The 17,729-nt window shown below is 44.1% G+C and overlaps 1 protein-coding gene across 2 annotated transcripts; it reads left to right on the top strand.

The window, feature by feature from the left end:
* Positions 1-5,051: 5,051 nt before the first annotated feature.
* Positions 5,052-16,732, top strand: LOC108926129 (protein Hook homolog 2-like). 2 transcript variants are annotated; one of them, XM_018738646.2, is made up of 24 exons: positions 5,052-5,381; positions 6,470-6,552; positions 6,937-7,009; positions 7,170-7,220; positions 7,437-7,569; positions 8,032-8,099; positions 8,359-8,421; positions 8,574-8,654; positions 10,452-10,606; positions 10,825-10,965; positions 11,294-11,495; positions 11,801-11,911; positions 12,064-12,151; positions 12,314-12,380; positions 12,631-12,768; positions 13,173-13,260; positions 13,693-13,698; positions 13,815-13,849; positions 14,074-14,156; positions 14,252-14,355; positions 14,762-14,869; positions 14,991-15,062; positions 15,206-15,436; positions 15,550-16,732. In XM_018738646.2, exons 1-23 carry the CDS (start codon positions 5,337-5,339, stop codon positions 15,362-15,364), a joined length of 2,154 nt encoding a protein of 717 aa, XP_018594162.1. In that variant the 5' UTR covers positions 5,052-5,336; the 3' UTR covers positions 15,365-15,436; positions 15,550-16,732. The 2 variants fall into 2 exon arrangements, with proteins under 2 accessions (XP_018594162.1, XP_018594163.1); XM_018738647.2 differs by lacking the exon at positions 13,693-13,698.
* Positions 16,733-17,729: the final 997 nt, after the last annotated feature.

Below are 17,729 nucleotides of genomic sequence, written 5' to 3'. Positions count from 1 at the left end.
TTCCCACTGAAACCCCGCAAAGTTTCAGTCCCATGTCTTTCTTGGATGCAATAATGGTCCCAGTTTCACGTTGTCTTCAGACGAGTCACATCTGACCTCACCAGGGGGTCAGCCACAAACACATGGCGGGACTTTCCCCCGAGGCGGGGCTTAAAGCCAGCATCCACTGAGTCACCCCCGTGCCGGCCATGTGTTACCCGCAAGGGGAGGGGAAGGGAGGGGAGGCTGGCAGAGCGCACTGGACTGTTGAATCTCCTGTGTAGTGTCGAATAAGTGAAATCTTGATGCAAACAAACACAACCGGAAAGTACCCAGAGTTCGGGTACTAGTGAGCTGGACTGGGTACTGGTGAGCTGGACTGGCACCTGGTCCCAGTGGAGGCTGTGAGTTATGCCCTTGAGAAAGGCAGCAGACTCAAAGTGCTTCAGTAGCAGGTATATAAAAGGGTAAAAGAGGAGTAAACAGTTTGAATGCAAGTGTCTTCTAGATGTCTGAAAAATGTAACCTCACAAATGTGATATGTTCAAAATACTGTCTCTTCTAAGTGAAGGGCTGGTGCTTCTTGGGTACCGGGCGACGTCATGGACCGTTCTTTTAAATGGTCGGTCATACTCACAGCTGCTTTGCTGCTGATGTCTACATTTTGTCTACATCTTAATCCACTGTTAGTGAACACTTGCTAACCTAGCAGAAAAAAAATTAAAATACTATATAGTTATATTTTGAGTAAAACCTTTGTGTGTAAAAAATACAATTTCCAGTTTGGTAATTCCAGTGTATTAATTAATTGCATAAAATTGGATTAATTGTCTGGTCTCAGTATGAATTTGTGATGTGATTTAACGGTCATGTACTGCTATTGCGTTTTCTTGTTTTACCATTTGTCTTTTCAGTAAAGGTCTTCATGCAACATTGTCTAGTGTCTGTGCTTTGTTTCACACCCCCAACCTCCTCCCCTTCTTTCTGTCTTGTTTGTTTTTGTGGAGTTGCAACACCTGGGGGATGGAAAACAGCCAATATTCTTGCACATTCCAGTGCCCATTGATACAGCTCAGTCAGCACACTGAGTTAATTTTTCCAGGAAGATACAAACATCATATAGATGTCCCTGGAGCCTTGTTAAAGTCAATTATGAATATTGCAGTATCTTTCTTTAGTCATGTGCTGCCTAGTATTTCTGAAATATCCTACTTTTATTTAACAATATTCAACATTTTATAATAGCAAACAATAGATGGGCAGCTGGTACAGTTTGGACAAATACCAGGACCGACACTGTAACTGTAGCCTTAAGAAGAACCTTAAATGGAATCATCTTAGCATTACCCACTTGAAGTTTTTCAACATATCACCCTTAAGAACATCTGCTTAGTAAAAAAACACAAGAAATGAGAAAAACACATGGTGCATTCATGGCCTCCATACAAGCGATTCCCGCATTTGTGTGGTGTGCTGTCGAAATCATCTTGCCCCCTGCCAAGCATATACTGTAATGTGGGAGCCCTTTCTGTAACTGTGTTCCAACCGAGAAAGCCAGGTTCCTCAAATCAAGCCCTTACACAATTTCTTGCTCACTCTGGGGCTCCATAAAGAGCTTTTATGTTAGTAAGACGGGATGAAAAAGGCAGAAGTGCAACTTTTATTTTTAGGAAGGAATAGCGAGAGAAGACAGAAAGAAGAGATCTTGGGGGCAGGGGGGTGAATCAGAGAAAGAGTCCCTGTCCCGTGCTGCATTCGCTAGCAGATGAACGCGGTGTCTCAAGTCTCACTCACCTTCACTATGGTCTTTTCATTGTACTGCAGACAGCTTCTATTTCGACGTTCCTGTATCCTGCTTTATATAATGTCTCTCGGTGAAACCAGGTGGCGGTCACCATGACCTCCACGTTGAGAGAACGGTCATGAGTCGCCTCACAGACACAAGGGGAAATCATCATGACATTTAACAGCGCGCAAGAATGTGCGGTATCCATCTGTGTTTTTCTTATTTTTTTGTCCCCGTTTTCACTAATCGTGTATCCAGTGCAGGGTTATAGTGGTCTGGAGCCTCTACTGGAAGAAAAAGGCATGAGGCATGGTGTTCCCTGGACGTGATGCCTGTCTGTTACTGGGATTTTTGTTAATGTTTATTTTGAAACACAACATTTTTTTTTTTTTTGGACTAGCAAGGTGTTGTCAACCGCATGTGTCGTATGTGGTATGTTCAGTACTGTTACATACTGTAGGTTGCGTTGCAGCCTGAGTACTGAGACTAATTTCCGAAGTTGTCTTTGTATTTAACTCATGATGCAAAATATTTTTGCTGACCTGTGTATTTTGGTAGACCGGTATAGGTAATATTTCTACCGAGGCCTGTGATGGCTATCAGACCGCTTGATCAAAAGGACTGATAAATACAAAGGCTAATAATCCTTAACAAATCGACTTTGAGGAGGCAAACACGATTTAAATGGTGGCCACAGATCATACTGACTAGTAGAGATGGGAAATGACTCAGATGCACACAGCATAGGTGGGCAGGGGAGCGAGCAGGTGGATGGATGGCTGGACAGACGGATGGGCCTGGAACTGCAGAGACGACGAGAAGCTGCCACAGATGCCATAAATACAAGTGCTGCACTGTGGAGAGGGAGGAGAGAGAGATGAAGCCACAAAGTCTGAGTGGAAAAGGAAGTGTGTGCATGCACCGGCATGTGAGTGCATCTTTGTCATTTTTTTATGACCATTCGTTTAGATGTCATATGCCAGTAGCACTTGTGCCTGAAAAAGGTTATTGCTAGCAGAGCTGCTATAGACATGGTGCAAACAGGAATACCAGCATTGATCTGAAATAATGTTGTATATTGAGTTTTTGGTTTATATTTATTCATTTAACTGACACTTTTCTCTTAAGCACCTTCCAATGTTAAGCTATTTAACTATTTATACAACTGGGTAATTTTACTGGAGTAATTTAGGTTAAGGCCCTTGCTCAAGGGTACTGAAGCCAGAGGTAAGGATCAAACCTGTAACCTTTGGCTCTAAAGGCAGGAGCACTAACCACTACCTTACCATCTGTCCCTGGTATTTAATGTATTGTTGTCCCCAAAACAAACCATTCTGTGGTCATTCTTAATGTGTTCATCAAAACAGTCCTTCCACTTCTTTACTTATTTCTGTTTAAACTTTAAAATGTTTTCGGATGTTTAAAGGGATAAATATTTAACAGAATCTTCCACGTAAGCACAGTAATAAATGCGTGTTGCTGGGTTTTTAATTACCAGTAGGAAATGTTTTTTTTTTCTTCCCTATTTGATTTCAAAGTGACATTTAGAAAATAACAGTAGCAATGACCTGAAAAGGTCCACATTAAGCATGTGTAAGTGTGTTACAGTATTATTTGGTTCAGTGGATCCATCTAGTGTCCATGATTTCAGCTCTCAGAGCAAGGTCAAGGAAACTGTGCTGTTGGCATATGCATCTTTAACTGTAACCTCGTAGAATTTTAACCATTTCACGTTTTGAAAAAATTCAGTCATACTCAAAATTTGTAATGAAAAACATTTTTTTACATTATGAATTTGTAAAGCTAGTATACATTAATTTGTTGCTTAGTTAACAGTGTTCCCCAAAGCTATTTACTGTATTTCACCCCTTTTCACAGCTGGATGTTTAACTGGACTGAGTCAGGGTAAGTGGTTTGATTAAGGGCAGTAAAATGTTATAAGTCCATGTCCTTAACCACGGGGTTATTAGCTGTCATACACACACACACATTTTCAGAACCGCTTGTCTCATACGGGGTCGTGGGGAGCCAGAGCCTAACCCGGCAACAAAGGGCATAAGGCTAGAAGAGGAGGGGACACACCCAGGACAGGACACCAGTCCGTCGCAAGGCACCCCAAGCGGGACTCGAACCCCAGACCCACCGGAGAGCAGGACTGTGGTCCAACCCACTGCACCACCGCACCCCCCTATTAGCTGTCACTTATTATAAATTAATGATTTTTTCATTTGTTTAATGTCATGTAATGTAATATGTAATTTAATATAATGTAATGTAATATGTAGTTCAAAGTAAAGCCAGATGATTATATTTTATAACTGAGTTTTTTGTGGATTTTAGACTGCTGAAAATTATGGTACTTAATCAAATGAGAACTTTTCATTCACAGAAAATAACCAAATTATTTTCCATCAAGTCTCACTTCTAAACATGAACTTGATTAGATCACTTAAAATATATATATATATTTGCAAGAGCTTTGATTTTTGGCATAGTTATTATTTCATTGTTCACTTACCCAAAAATAGAGAAAATGTTCTGTAAACTAGATTGGTGACCGTGGCATGTGGCTACGTGCAGAAGGTTTACCGCTAATAGGCAGAAGGCGATCTATAAGTCTTACAAACATGTCAAAATGCAGAACGTCTGAAGGCGTCATTTACAGCAAAATTACATACTAGATGCCTATTCTTGGAACCAATAGAAATGCAAACTCGAGAAACTAATTGCTGTGTTGAGTTTGGGTAACTAGGCCAGGGCAAATGCGCCACTGACAGGAATTAATGCTCGCACCCCCTCCCCCAAACTGGTACAGCTGCGCTGCTGTTTTCCACTTCTACAAGACATTCTGCGCTCACATGGCATGGAATGAGATGGCATCTTTTGCAAACATCCTCTTTCTAGTTTCTCTTCTTCCTACCTCTGTCTCTGTATCTCTAGCTGTCTTTTTCTTTCTCTCTCTCTCTCTCTCTCTCTCTCTCGCTCTCTCTCACTTACACACACACACACACACACACACACACACACACACACAAAATACTAGTCCATTAGGCCTATATGTTTTGTATTTAGCTTGTTTTCTGTAGAAAATTATCACATGTAAAATGATATGCGTTCATGTAATTCTTAAAAGAACAAATAATGTATTCGTATCAGTCAGTGTTTAACCATGAACCACACAACAATTATTATTATTATTATTATTATTATTATGTTTATTTTTCTTATTTTTTTATAATAATAATAATAATAATAATAATAATAATGTACTCGGCAACTGCTTCCTGTCCACACAGGCGTGTAGATGGACAGCTAGGCGCTCGGTTTCCCAGGATTTTTCTCTTGTACGGTGGCCGTCAAGGACCCGCTGGAGTGGCTTTGTTTACCGATCGGAGGAACCGCGAGAGAGAAAATAGGAGAGGCCGAAGCTGGCGTGGTGGAGCGCGAGAAACAAGCGATAATAACGACGGCTGTAACTACAGTAACTCGTACAACTCGAAAGGGCGGGTAGTTTAGGGGTTATTTTTGTGCCAGCGGAAGAGCTGCTTGTGCAAAGAGCAGAGAGGGGAGGATGAGTGTGGACAAGGCAGAGCTGTGTGACTCGTTACTACACTGGGTACGTCGTGTGTGTCCTTCAGCGGAGAGAGACTAGTCGTCAGGCTGCCTGTGCGCGGCTCCTCTCGCGATCATGTTATTCATCGTTGCTTTCAATCTCTCTCTCTCTCTCTCTCTCTCTCTCTTTCTCGCGCTCCATGGCACGCGCATGGCTTTCACCACTACCTACACTGGTTAACAAGGCAACTCAACTGTACTTACTGTACAGTAGTACTGTAGTACTATTGCAACAGCAAACTGGCGGAAGCTGGTGTTGGTGGATAAAAAAAGTAAAAACGCGTTTGTGAAAAACACGTCAGATGGACAGACTCCCTTTTCCAGTGACATCATCTAATTGATTGTACTTCTCTCTACTAGTTGAATGTATTAATAATCATAATATAGATAAAATTAATGAATGTTAAGGAGAACAGTGTTATGGTGAGGCGTACCATATTCGACAATACCTCACGCACACACAAAATTTAGAAAGACGTTGTTTGAAACATAAGAGAGTTCGCAGGCAGGCCCTTGTCTGCCTACCTACCAAGACTCAAATCGTTGCTGTTTTCTGTGCGCTTTAAAGGATATGACGACAGTAAAGCCAGGTGTGGCACTAATGGATCGTAGCACTCAGGGAATTGTAATATCTTATTCATGTAGTTCCCCGTGTTATTCTTTATAATCTTGGCTGTATTTGAAGTGCACGTGTCGTGCTGTGGGGGGGCACGACGGGTTTGGCCGGGTCCCGCTTTCCGGCGGGTCTGGGGTTCGAGTCCCTCTTGGGGTGCCGTGCGACGGACTGGCGTCCCATCCTGGGTGCGTCCCCTCCCCCTCCGGCCTTACGCCCTGTGTTGCCGGGTTAGGCTCCGGCTCCCCACGACCCCGCTTGGGACAAGCAGTTTCAGATTGTGTGTGTGTGTGTTGTGCTGTTCTTGTCCTCCCTTCGCCTGAATGCATTGTTATGCACTGTACATTGTTGTATGCTTCGGGCAGTTAATCCTCTTTCTTTTCTTAAATCTCCTTTCCTAATTCTTGTCCCCCACCCCGTGCCGCTGTCCTTCATGAAACATCGCCCCTGCTTCCCGTTTTGCCCTTCTCCGCTCTCAGCTGCAGACGTTCCAGGTGCCATCCTGTACCAGCAAGCAGGACCTGACCAGCGGGGTGGCCATTGCCCACGTGCTGCACAGGATGTAAGCACAGTCAGGGCCCGTGGGGATGGGGTGTAGCAGAACAGCCGGAGCAGCACTTCAGATACAGCTCTCTTGCAAATCTCGCGTTGACAAAAACACAAAAACGGCAACGTTTGAATCTAAAGCATGCTTATCTTCCCTCCATCCCCACTATCGAAGAGTAACTGAGTGTTTAGAGAATGTGTAATCGTGAAGCTTTACCTTTGCCTGCCATTGCTGGGATGTTGCGCTTCAGTTGTGGGGAAGAGCATCATCTATGAGATCAGTGTGAACCCGCTGGTTTGGAAACCCCTCGCTGTGAACTGTACCATTTCCTGTGTACAATCTTGTCCCTCCAGTCGGTGTGTGTTGCATATAGTAGCTTTCCTGCACTCTCATCCACAGAGACCCATCCTGGTTCAATGAGACTTGGCTGGGTCGAATCAAGGAGGAAAGCAGCACCAACTGGCGCCTGAAGGTGCGGTTTAACTGGTCAGATGCAAACGGCACACAAAGCAGTGAAAATTAAGTGACTACATTTAAGCGGCATCTATTTATTTAATAGTCATAAGTTTTTAAAACATGAGCTGAATAAAGGGCACCGCAGCTTAATTGTTTGGTGGATGATGTTCTCACAGGTCAGCAACCTGAAGAAAATTCTTCAAAGTGTGCTGGAGTATTACCATGATGTGAGTGGATTTTTTTTTTTTTTTTTTTGTCCCAGTTTTAAATTTTATGTCACATTATGGGACTCTTGTGCTCTCTTAATTACCAGGTAGTGGTCCTTGTGCCTCTTGAACAAAGTGCCAACTTGATTTTTGTGTGCTTTCAATTAGGTGGACATCTCTTGTGTCCGTTTTGCCTGCCTTTCCCTCTGTCAGCTCTCCTCCTCTTCTCCTCCCCAGGTGTTGGGGCATCCGATTTCAGATGAGCACTTGCCAGACGTCAGCCTGATCGGTGAAATGGGAGATGTGAGCGAACTGGGCAAGCTGGTGCAGCTGGTGCTCGGCTGCGCTGTCAGCTGTGAGAGAAAGCAAGGTGACCTATAGATGGCAATCGGCACATCATAATTCCCATGCTTTTATTAATTTAGAAGATACATCCACGATTGTACACCTGATAAAGTACTGGTTTTACATCTGTGCAGGTAAATGTAAGTTTAACACGCACAGTATACTTGTTTGTAATGTCACATTATTATTCAGCAGGAGATCGACTTTATAGGTTTTGAATTATGACTGAGCCAGGAACGAGTTGCTGGGCATAACATCTGCCTTATCCTATTAAAGCGTTCTCATGTTCCCCGGTTTTTATTTACAGAGCCACCTCTATAGTCTTCCATTCGTTGTCAGGTTACTTTACTTCGCCCTATCAATCAGCTTTGCTGTTAATGGCTGTAGGAAAGAACACACACTCATAGCTTGTCAACGGCAGCTCGTTTTGAGTGACGGTCTTGATTAGTGTGTTTTTAGATTGAAATATTGTGCTTTTTCCCTTCAGAACACATCCAGCAGATCATGACTCTAGAGGAGTCTGTACAGCACCTCGTTATGAGTGCTATCCAGGAAGTAAGAACACTTTTCTGATTGCATTTGAACCTGCAGCCTCCTCTGCATCGTTTGTCATTCTCCGTACACTCTTACCACGATGCGTTTTTTTGGTTTTGACTTCTAAATACCTATATTTATTCTGAATCAACAAAAGCTTACATAACATTCCAAAATATACAGCTTTTTTTTTTTTAACAATTCATGAACAAACGCGTGTCATACTGAGTCTGTACTGTGACCTTCCAGTGACTTATGAATTTTTTATCGTCCTCTTAAGCTGCTAACCAAAGATACAGTGGAGCCAGGAAGCCCAGAGATGTATCCTGACTTTGACTATGAGGTTGAATGTTCGTTTTGTGTTTTTAATCTCTTTCGTTTCTTTTAGTTTTGTGTTTCACAGAAATTTCGCATAATTTTAACATATCCGCCTTCCTGTTCATCTATCCGTATTTCGCACTTCAAGCACTGTACCTCTTTATCTCACACCTCCAGTCCAGGAAGTACTATTTCCTCAGTGAGGAGGCAGTGGAGAATGAGGACTTGAGCCAGCGCTGCCGCGATCTCGAGCGTCAGGTGAGAAACGAGGCAGATGCGCTAGAAGAGCATGTGATCATTTGCTCTGTGTAATTCGGCAGGTCTGTCCCTTAACCCTGTAGGTCAGCCTGTCAGGTGGAACCGAGAGAACTGACTTTACCAAGCTTTTCTCACTGTTCGCTGGAGAGGACCGTTTAGCTGGAGTTTTAGCGGATTGGCACTTAACATTTCAGTGTTTACATGAAACTGCACTTTTAAGTAAAAGTTTTGTTGATGTCTCAGTTCCCTACCACCTGAGTGTAACTGCTGTTTATACACAATATATGAACATTGAGCAAGTACCTGCAATAGTACAAAATGACCATCCATGTTTTTTTTTTTTTATTATTACGCAAAAATATGAATCCAGCTGTATTTTATACAAATTAAAATATAATACAAATATGAAATATTTGTACATTTTTGCATAAGCACATCAGTAACTATGACCAGAGTACTTACCCTAAATCTCTGCACCCCAAATTACTGAGCTGCATAAATGGGAAAATAATTGTATGTAGCTTAACATTGTGAGTCGCTTTGGAGTAAAGTGTTAAATGCTAAAGCGCTAAATGAATAAACGTACGTTGTTGAACATCCTTACATAAATGCTACCTTGTCCAGTTTCACTGGTGGTCAGTGAAAATAGATTGTGTGCTACTCAACTTGAGCCCTGTTTTTATCTTTTATTAACTAAAAAGATTATCCTTCAAAAGTAATCAATTACTTAATTGACGTGTCGAGATGAGATTTAAGCTCGCTAACTGCTTTAATTGTCTGTTGCTAAAGTGAGCCGTTTGTCCTGTAAAGTTGCTCAGCTTTGAGGTCTTGCGCTGATGTCTCACTGGTGAGTATGTCCCCTCTGGAGACACAAATGCCTGCTTGCCGAGCCATTAGCAGGGTCCATTAGAGAACTGCTTCCCGTGTACCGAACCTTGTTGAGCGCAAACTTGCACATGATGTGGTACTTCTTTGTGTGTGCTTGTCATCTGCTGTCACTCCCCATCAGCGTGGTACTTACCATATTGTAGCTGCTGAAAGCTCTGAACGCCATTGTCTTTCTGACACGTCTTCACGCACACTGGGGAGTTAGTGATGATTGTCAGTTGTGACTGTCTCACCCCAAGCACTGTCTGATTAACTTGTAAACCTATAACTTTTGAAGAGTGCAGTCTTTTTTGCTGTTTTTTTTTGTATTTCATAACAGAAAATTACATTTTTACCACACTTTTTACTGATGAGTTCAGCTCAGAGCACCATTTGTTAACCGTACTGCAGAACATTTTGGAGTGCCAGCCATAGCTAACATAACCTTTGCATGTGAAATATAAATAAGACATAAAATCTGTCGTAGGTTTCTGAGTTTCAACTAAACTAGCAGATATACGTTGTATCAGACATATTCGGGGTTTATTTTTTTGTCCTTAATATGTCTATATCTATGTCTCTTTGCCCATTTTAAGTTTTATACCCAAGTTGTCAATTCCCCTAGCCATAGCAATACTTTGCTGGTATATCCTATTTTGTATTTCTCTGTCATCATCAACATGCAGAGCAGTAATTCTTAGCAGAGTTGTGTAAACAGCTCGTATGTTATGCTTATACACTGCAGCATGTTGGGATGAAGTTCCTTAAGGGAATAATGTCAGTGTTTCAGGTATATCCCACATTTTGCTGTCTGTATCCAAATCCTCTTCTTGTTTTCTATCATTAGCACCCTCTCCTTCCGTGTTTTTCTCTTCCTCCAGTCTCCTTAATGGGACACAGTTGTGTTTTTTTTTGTCTTCTCCCCGGCAGCTATCGGCAGCGCAAGAGGAGAAGGCAGCTCTGGAGACTGAAGCACGGTCTCTGAGGGAGAGGCTGAGTCGGAGCGACACCCCCGATGCCGTCGCGGGCAAGAAGCTGCTGCTGCTGCAGAGCCAGTTAGAGCAGCTACAAGAGGAGAACTTCAGGTGTGGATAGGACCTGCTGTTCTTCACCATTGCCCTCTCAAGTCTTCACAAGTGATCTGTCTTTGAGTGATTCAGTACCAGTGTTTGTGTTTGTGTGCCTGCCATTGATAGTTCCATGGCTCTTGTCTTTAAATGTTGCTCACTGTCAGCATTACTTTGTCTAGCAGCTCATTAAAGTGCAGTGTGTGAACAGTGTGAATCTGCCTTCCACCCGACAGGCTGGAGAGCAGTCGGGATGACCTGCGCCTCCGTGGGGACCTGCTCGAACGAGAGCTCTCAGAGCTTCAGCGGCGCAATGAGGAGCTTTCCAGCCTGGCCCAGGAGGCCCAAAGCCTCAAGGATGAAATGGATGTGCTCAGGTGTGGTGGACATGGGCTGTGCGTGGGTCATAAGTTGATGGAGAGACGGATGCAAGGCGTAGCTGAAGAATGAAGGGAAACGCTTAGAATCCTTGGCCTTGCATTGTCTCAGTAATGTTATTCAGAAGCTTAGAGTTCCAGACGTGTGTCCATCAAAGCCTGCATCTCTCCCACCGTGTCATTGTCTTTACAACCTCAGTAAAATGTTTACAGAGAGAACAAGTAATTGAGCACATTTTACCTCCAAATATGCCCATGATGAGCTCTGTCTCCGTCTCCATGTGGGATCTGGTCCTTAATGGAGCTTGAGCATGTTGGTAACCACCAGGCACTCCTCGGACCGCGTGGGCCGGCTAGAGGCCCTGGTGGAGACATACAAGAGGAAGCTAGAGGACCTGGGCCATCTGCGGCGGCAGGTGCGGCAGCTGGAGGAACGCAACACCGTGTACATGCAGCGCACCTGTGAACTGGAGGAGGAACTGCGTCGTGCCAACACTGTGCGCAGCCAGCTGGATGTCTGCCAGGTCCAGGTGAGAGGGAAGGGATGGGTATGGGAAGTCTGGGATTGGTAGGGAGGCACACAGTTACATTGCATTACTCTTTTATGACCCGCTCACTTTTTGCTGCTGATTATTTACTGAAGCAATTCATGCTAAGTACTTGAATTCTGAAGTACAGCAGCAGGACACATCTTGGTGATGGAACCTGAAATGTGTCACAGGCTCAAGTTCCAGCGTGGAGCATGTACTCCACATTTGGGATGGCTGTCTGGTATCAGTCTCATCTAGGACTCATTGCATCTGTGTGTGTGTGTTGATGTGGATGTGTGCTGCAGGTGCAAGAGCTCCACACCAAGCACTCAGCTGAATCCCTGAAGGCGGAGAAGTGGAAGTTTGAGTACAAGAACCTCCATGACAAGTACGAGGCAATGCTGAAAGAGAAGGAGGTGGGTTTGCGGCCAGCTCGCAGAAGCCCAGGAACGGCTTGGACTGGCATGTGGGCGTTGTTTGTTCGGTGTGCCCCACTAAGGTGGTGTGTATACGAGAATATCCTGCCGACTGAGCGGGTGTGAGTGAAGCATTATTTGTGTGTCTGCAGCGTCTCCTTGCAGAGAGGGACACGCTGCGGGAAACGAACGAGGAGCTCAGGTGTGCGCAGGTGCAGCAGACGTGTCTCAGCCAAGCAGGTAAAAGCCTTGACCATATAGTTTAAAATTCTCAAGTCTGATCTCACTTTTGGACAAATTTTGTTGTTTCCTTTAAATCACTTGTGCTTGTTCAAATTTAAACTCTAATCTGCATATTTTTGTCTTCTCTGCCAACTTGATCCCCACCACACACACACACAGGTGGCCTGTGTAGCGACCCAGGCACAGTGGGGAATCTGGCATCGGAAATCATGCCCACTGAGTTCAAGTGAGTCACTGAGGAAGCTCTGCAGCTGCAGTTCCATCGCTATCCAGTGCAACCTCGGCAAGTCCCAGTTGGGGCTCACGTGAAAGGAAACGTGCTGCAGGCAGAAGCCGTAACGATTTGCGTAGATGTTAATTGAGAGGATGACTTTAGCCCTTGTAGCCTGTGGACAGAACTGAGTTCTGCTTCATTGTAAAACACTTAAACAGTGAACTTGTGAGTACAAGTATGTACATTTGTCTTCCATCCCCAGAGAGACGCTGGTGCGGCTGCAGAATGAGAACAGCATGCTGTGCGCCCAGGAAGAGAGTTACCGTCGGCAGCTGCTGGAGCTCCAGGCCCAGCTGGAGGCATCACAGCGAAGCCGCACTGCAGCAGAGACCCAGAACAGGTGAGCTTGTGTATCGATTTGGACTCGTGGTTCTTGCGCCACGTGTGTCCCTCTCTGTCTGTTTTATTTATTACTGAGAGGAATTTCTAAACCACCCAAGACCTGAAATCCCCCAGTGTCTATCTCTGTGTGTGGGATGGTTCAGGCCGTCCAGTGGCAGATTGGTTCTGAGAGTGCATGCTCAGTGTATGTTTGCGTATGTGTGTGGGCGAGGTGTGTGCGCAGTGTGTGTGTGCGCAGTGTGCGCGAGTGACAAGCATTGCCGTCTGGCCTTCTGTGTAGGATGTATTCCGGGCAACAGAAGGAAAACGAGCCGTGCGTGCGTACGTTCATGCGCGCGCGCGCGCGCGCGTGTGTGTGTGCATTTGCTTGCTTGCGTGGACACTGTGCCTCTGCTCGTACAGGCTGAACCAGCAGCAGATCTCGGAGCTTCGCACACAGCTGGAGGACTTGCAGAGGGCCTTGGAAGAAAAGAACAGTAAAGCTGAAGATGTGAGTGTGTGGCCGTCAAGTCCTACACACTGCCCCCCTTCTCCTCCAGTGCCTATAACTTACTTCCCCCATTCTTCTACAGTGTAACTGTCACATTACCAGCACCTCTCTGATACAACACTGGCAGGTGAATGCCAGTGCTTCCGAAAATGACGGTGATTTGAAACAATCATAATTTTACAGAGTAGTGCTTGTGCTCGAAAGGCAGTTACAGGTCCAGATAAATAGTCAGAGTTCACTCAAGGAATGCGCAACGTATCTGCAGCGTGTGGCACTGTGTGTCGGCTAAGGCCTGTGGAGGGAGCCTATCTCCCAGCAGTGCTGTGCTCTTGGTGATAGTCGTCGTATGGGGGACCAAATGTGTGTGGCGTGGTGAATAACACCCACTCCCTTTCTCCTGTCTCCTCTGATCGATCGCTGTCCTCTGGTCAGGCCATCGTAAGTACCACTCAGACTCTGCATGCTTCGCTTGATCCAGATAATCTTTTTCAAGCATGGAACCTTGTTTGATGTTGATGTATTGGTCAGATGTTCATGTTATGTTTTGTTTGCAGGCATCCTTGTTGAAGAAGAAGCTGGAACAACACCTGTGAGTGATTTTCATTAATCTGTGTTACTATTGTTACCTTGACCTTCTACATATGCATACATTGTTTGTCTTGCATATCCATGGGGTCATATGCTGCTACAAATATTAGGTTGAAGTACTATACCTTTTTGCTTTGAAAAGGACTTTAGCAGCTTTTTGGTAAAAAAGGTTCCACATATATCCTGTAATATTTTCTTTTTATTTCTGTACGGTTCTTTTTCCAGGGAGAAACTCCATGAGGCACACTCCGATCTCCAGAAGAAGAAGGAGTTCATAGATGACCTGGAGCCCAGAGTGGACAGCCACAGTCAGTCCCTTCTTCCGTTCTCAGAGACTGTATACAGCGCCCTCTGTGGGCAATCTCTTTGTTGATAATTGTGCTTTTGTGTTTGTGGGGGTCAGTGTCAAAAAGGATTGATGAGCTGCAGGAGAGCCTCAGGATGAAGGACGAGGACATGAAGCAGATGGAGCGGCGTTACAAGCACTACGTGGAGAAAGCACGGAGGGTCAGTGGACCGGCCTTCATTTGTAACATGGACCCCTGCCCTAGGAGGACCTCACGGTCTGTGGGGGGGGGGGGCTCTGTTGCCACCCAGCAGAGAATTTATTAATCAAAAACTCAGTTTTGATACATGTGAAATCTGATCTTGGCAGGTGTGGATAATTTGCTAATAGTCACTTTCCCCACATGAAGTGGTATTTCTTTGTTCCCTTTGAAAGTCAGGTAGTATTTTTTTTATTGTGAATACCATTTCAGAATGTTTTGGGGTGTCCTTCATTCATAAATTTGGGGTCATGACACAGAACGCAGACCTTCTGTCCATCTAGCGTGTAATGGCCTGTTCCAGGTTACTTTATACTTACAGGTGAGCTTGTTGATGTGCTGGTTGAGTGCCTTGGTTTGTCTGGCAGGCGATTGACACCCTGGACCCTGGGCAGTCATCCCAGCCTGCTCCTTCTGAGACACAGTCACTGAAGAACCAACTCACTAATAAGAACCGGAAAATCCACAGCCTTGAGGTAAGGCCCTACTCGATACCCACAACCTCCAAGGTCCCATCTTGACCGTGAGCTGGATGAGAGTTTTAGTCACTCTGAGCTGGTGCACAAACATCCTGACTGTGCTTCACGTGGCATGCAGCATGATCTCGAGAAGGCCAGGTCCAGACGCGACCAGGAGGAGAAGATCATCATCAATGCCTGGTACAACATGGTGAGTGAGCGTGTGAGCACGCACATGTGTTGAGAGAGGCTGTGATTGAGTGTGCCTGCAGCTCTCGAGTTTGAGCTGAGCTTGTAGTGTGCTTCATGGCTACTGTTGCTGTTTTCCTCATCCCTCGCACTCCTCTCCTGCAGGGCATGGCACTGCACCAGAAGGTGGCCGTTGATCGCTCAGGATCACCAGGTCAAGCCCAGTCCTTCCTAGCCCAGCAGAGGCAGTCCACCTATGCCAGGAGAGGCCTCTCATCCAGACTGCAGGCCAGGCAGGAGGGGGAGAAGCTGGGGAAGATATGAGGGACGAGAGAGGAGGATGAGGGAGAGTCCATAGGACAGGGGTCAGCAACTCTGCTCCTCACATGCCAACAGGTCTGCTGTGTTTCATACTTAGCCTTCAAGCAACTGAGTGCTGAAGTGTTGATGAAGCAAAACTAAATAAAACAGCACTGTATTATTTTCTCTTTGTTTCACTTTTTCTGCAGACTCATAGTCATTTAGCTCAGCTGGACTGAAAACCAGCATCCCTGTGGCATGTGAGGACCAGGGTTGTAGACCCCTGCAACAGACAGAGATGCAACTGCACTGTTGGTGTTTGAGTGAGTACATTTCTTTCATAAGCTCATTATTCAAAAGCATACACTGTTTCGCATCACTTACCCAGGTAAGAGGTGCCCTGCCTAATGGTTCCTCTTTGTGAAGAATTTTTTACCGCCTTGTGGACACATGTAGTGATTACACCCCCTTGTGGAGACGCGTTGCGATTTGCACCAGCTGGCACTTCGGTGCAAATGACCAACTCAGAAACACACTTTCGATGCTGCCAAACATTGTTAACCTTGAATAAGGTTTTAACCGCTGCCGAGCAGAAGTATGAAGAACGAAGACATCTTTCATCTATGAGATGCTGTGAGTCTTGTGATGGAGGTCCTTTGTCTTTTTAAGATTTTCTATTTTTATAAGCCATGTAGGACATTTTTCCTGAGAACATTGGGAAGTGGAGAACTCTGAAGAGAAAGGCTTGAGAAGCCTTAACAATTTGGAAAGTTGGGGAGAAAGGTTACATCAATATTAGCTGTTACAGATATTGAAATACACGTATTTTCCAGTTTGTTTTGTAGGTCTTTGTGTTGCCTAAGGAGAAATGTTTCTGTTTTGCATTTGTATTTTTTAGCAGTTTGTTACCCTGAGATGATATGAGTTTTAATACCCTGCTGTGTAAATGGGTAAGTAATTTAATTTGATTACCTAAAATTGTAAGTCACCTTGGACAAAGGTGTTGCCTAAGTAAAGGTACATTTTTTTTTTTTTTAAAGAATTTATGTTGCCATAGCCCTTAAGAAGGGTGCTTTATGTTGTACCTTTTTGTTTTAAATTATATATGTATATTTAGCCTTTATTTAACACTTCTTTCTTGGAAACACAAGAACTTTTTAAATGCCCATTCAGAAGTTCGCTGGCTTTGCTGGCAGTACAGAAAATAAATCTGAGCCTCAGGAGGCATAAGTTACGACCTAAAGAAAACCTACCGTTTTTGTGTTTTTTTTATACTTACCCATCCATGATACTAAATTCTGTACATTTGCCCAGTGAGACAGAAGCAGGTTCTCTAAAGTACTTCCCAGTAGATACAGGAAAATGGATCTGTGATTGATGGAGGTGGGTAAGAGTGCGACCTCAATACCAAACTGACATGTTGCTTGAATTACTTCTCTAGAGTTTAATGGAGACATGGTCGTCTTGCTCGGAGAAGGTAAGAGGACCAGGATAACAGTCTTTAATGCGATTGCAAAAACGTGCATTGAGGGGACAGAAACGAATGTAGCAACATGAAAGAGAAAATGTTGGTAGATGGCGCAGCAGGTAAAACTTGTTTTGTTCTGCGTTCCACATGTCATGGAAGTTTGTTTGCCAAATATGTAAAGACCTTGTCGAAACTGGCACAGAGCTTTGTTAAATGAAAAAGTGTTCATGTGAGACTGATGGTGCTGTATTTTAACATCTGTGTGATGCTGCATGTCCAGGTATGTTGAAGCGTACCTCATCTAAATAGTGGAGAACTGGATGTACTTCTGTACAGTATTTTTGCCTGAGGGTGACTCGTTATTTTGGAAGTTATTTATACACCGGTGTAGCTTTTGGGTTTATTTGAAAATATTTTAGTGTTATTAGGCTTTGTATAAACATGAGAAACCTGTGCTGTCTGTTTAGTGTTATGTACAGAGGAACTGAGTCTGAGTTACTTGTTCGGTGGTACAAAGTGTTGGTGGACTAATGTGATTTGTAATATGAGAGTCTATTATAGAATATAAGTCGAAGGGTTATCTTTTATCATTTTTGCACTATAACTAAATCAGGGTTTCAAGAACCAGAATTCATTTGTTACATGGTTCTGTGTTACACTTTCTCTGTTGAGCTTGCCAGAATCCTTATTTGTTTCTTCACTCTCACCATAGGCTGGGATGGATCTGTTTTTTAGACTCATCAGGTTTTGTTATGAATGCAAAATGGAAAAACCAAACAGACTGGTAGCAAAGAGTAAACATTAATGCTGCTTTTGCAATTATACAAGTTAGTGTTTTTATTTTGCAACATCTTCTTTTGTACATTCACTGCTAAAAAAAACACTGAAAGCAACAATTTAAGCAATACAAATTTAAAAAGA

The sequence above is a fragment of the Scleropages formosus genome, chromosome 3, assembly GCF_900964775.1.
Source record: "Scleropages formosus chromosome 3, fSclFor1.1, whole genome shotgun sequence".
NCBI lineage: Eukaryota > Metazoa > Chordata > Actinopteri > Osteoglossiformes > Osteoglossidae > Scleropages > Scleropages formosus.
This window is presented reverse-complemented; position numbering and strand designations above follow the sequence as displayed.

Excerpts from the sequence above, each read along its gene's own strand:
- LOC108926129 (XM_018738646.2), top strand. The coding sequence starts at position 5,337 with ATGAGTGTGGACAAGGCAGAGCTGTGTGACTCGTTACTACACTGG. Across the intron at positions 6,553-6,936 it reads GCCCACGTGCTGCACAGGAT|AGACCCATCCTGGTTCAATG; the intron begins GTAAGCACAGTC and ends TCTCATCCACAG. Across the intron at positions 11,496-11,800 it reads TGGATGTCTGCCAGGTCCAG|GTGCAAGAGCTCCACACCAA; the intron begins GTGAGAGGGAAG and ends TGTGTGCTGCAG.